Source organism: Nothoprocta perdicaria, unplaced genomic scaffold (genome assembly GCF_003342845.1).
Source record: "Nothoprocta perdicaria isolate Ctin4 unplaced genomic scaffold, notPer1 scaffold_124, whole genome shotgun sequence".
NCBI lineage: Eukaryota > Metazoa > Chordata > Aves > Tinamiformes > Tinamidae > Nothoprocta > Nothoprocta perdicaria.
Window position 1 is genome coordinate 832,769 of NW_020454361.1, and position 1,344 is coordinate 834,112.

Genomic DNA, 1,344 nt, shown 5'->3' on the forward strand with positions numbered 1-1,344 from the left:
GGGGGGGGAAGGAAAGCTCCCTCCCTCAAAACAATACGAACGATCAAAGCCACAACGTCAGTAACGCCAGTGAAGTAAAAAGGATCAAGGACGAGGAACGTGGGAGCCGGTTCGCAGGGAAGGGGCAGGGCCGGAGTCGGCCGGGGCCGCGGTGCGGGCGGAGGAGCCGCGGCCGCGGGCGCCGCTACCTGCCCGCCTTGGTGATGATCATCTCGGTGCCGATGTCGTGGAACCTCCGCCAGAGCTCGGCGCCCTGCAGCTCCACCTGCACCTCGCCGCCCGCCTCCCGGCTCTCCGCCGCCTTGGGCCGCTTCTCTGCGGGGACACGGACGGGGCGGCTCGGGCGGGGGGGCCGCGCGCCGGGCCCCGCCGTCGGGTCGCTACCAACCCGCGTCCTGCGCCGGGCGGCTCTGGCCGCCGTCGGGCTCCTCGTCGGGGCCGTCGGACCCCTTCCTCTTGGCCGCTCTGCCCACGAGCGCCTCCACGGAGAAGGCGTGAGCGCGGGGGCTGAGCGCCATCCCCCGCCGGCCGCCCCCCCGGGCCGCGCGGCCGCCGCGGGGCTCACGCGGCCGTCGGGGCTCCGCGCGGCGGCTCCATCCGCGGGCAGCGGCCCCGGCCGCGCCGCTCCCGTCGAGGGGGGCAGCGAGCGCCGCTCGCCGCCGGCCGAGCCGAGAGGCGGCCGCAGCCTCCGCTGTTTGTTTTGGAAAGCGACGGGAGCAGAAGGAACCGGGAGTGACATTTCTTAGGGCTGCAAGGSGGGGGCGGAGGGGAGGGGAAAGGGAGCGGGGGGATCTGGAGGGGGGGAGGAAGAGGAGCCGGCCCCGTCTAGGATCAATAAAAGAGTTACTGTTCTCCATTAAATTGTAAAACTCAAAGAAATTTGACATAATTGCACGCTAGGGGCCACTTTCCCGACAAAAGTGCAAATAACGTTTAACCAGAACCGGGAAAAAAAAAGAAAGAAAGAAAAAAATAGTTAAAAAGAGAGAGAGGAAAAAAATTAAAAAAGGAAAAAAGAGCCCAAAAAATAGGGGGAGAGAGAGAGAGGGAGAAAGAAAGAAAGGAAAAGAAGCAAAGAAGAAGCATGTCTCGCTCAAGGCTCAAGGCCCCAGGGCCGGGTGTCCCCCTGGGCGGCAGCACCGAGCGGGGCTGCCCGGTTTGGTCCCCGTCAGGTTTGGCCTCCCGCTTTGCTCCGGGATGGAGGCTCTGCCCGTGTCCGGCTGCTCCGGCCTTGCCCCAGGGATGTTTCCCAGGCTCTGCTTTGCAGTGCGGCCCTGCAGCTGCCGCTACAGTGAATTAGGGGCAAAATGCTGGGTTTTCCGCTCAGCTCCAGCCGCGACCATG

At 65.5% G+C, this 1,344-nt stretch overlaps 1 protein-coding gene across 2 annotated transcripts in view; it reads right to left on the reverse strand.

The window, feature by feature from the left end:
- TBX22 (T-box 22) overlaps window positions 1-518 on the reverse strand; it is a 5,885-nt gene extending 5,367 nt beyond the window's left edge. Inside the window, exons 1-2 of one of the 2 annotated variants that reach the window (XM_026033200.1) lie at window positions 425-518; window positions 189-369 (exon numbers count right to left, since the gene is read on the reverse strand). In XM_026033200.1, coding sequence (XP_025888985.1) covers window positions 189-369; window positions 425-518 — 275 coding nt within the window. The other variant, XM_026033202.1, reaches the window with a different exon arrangement.
- Window positions 519-1,344: the final 826 nt, after the last annotated feature.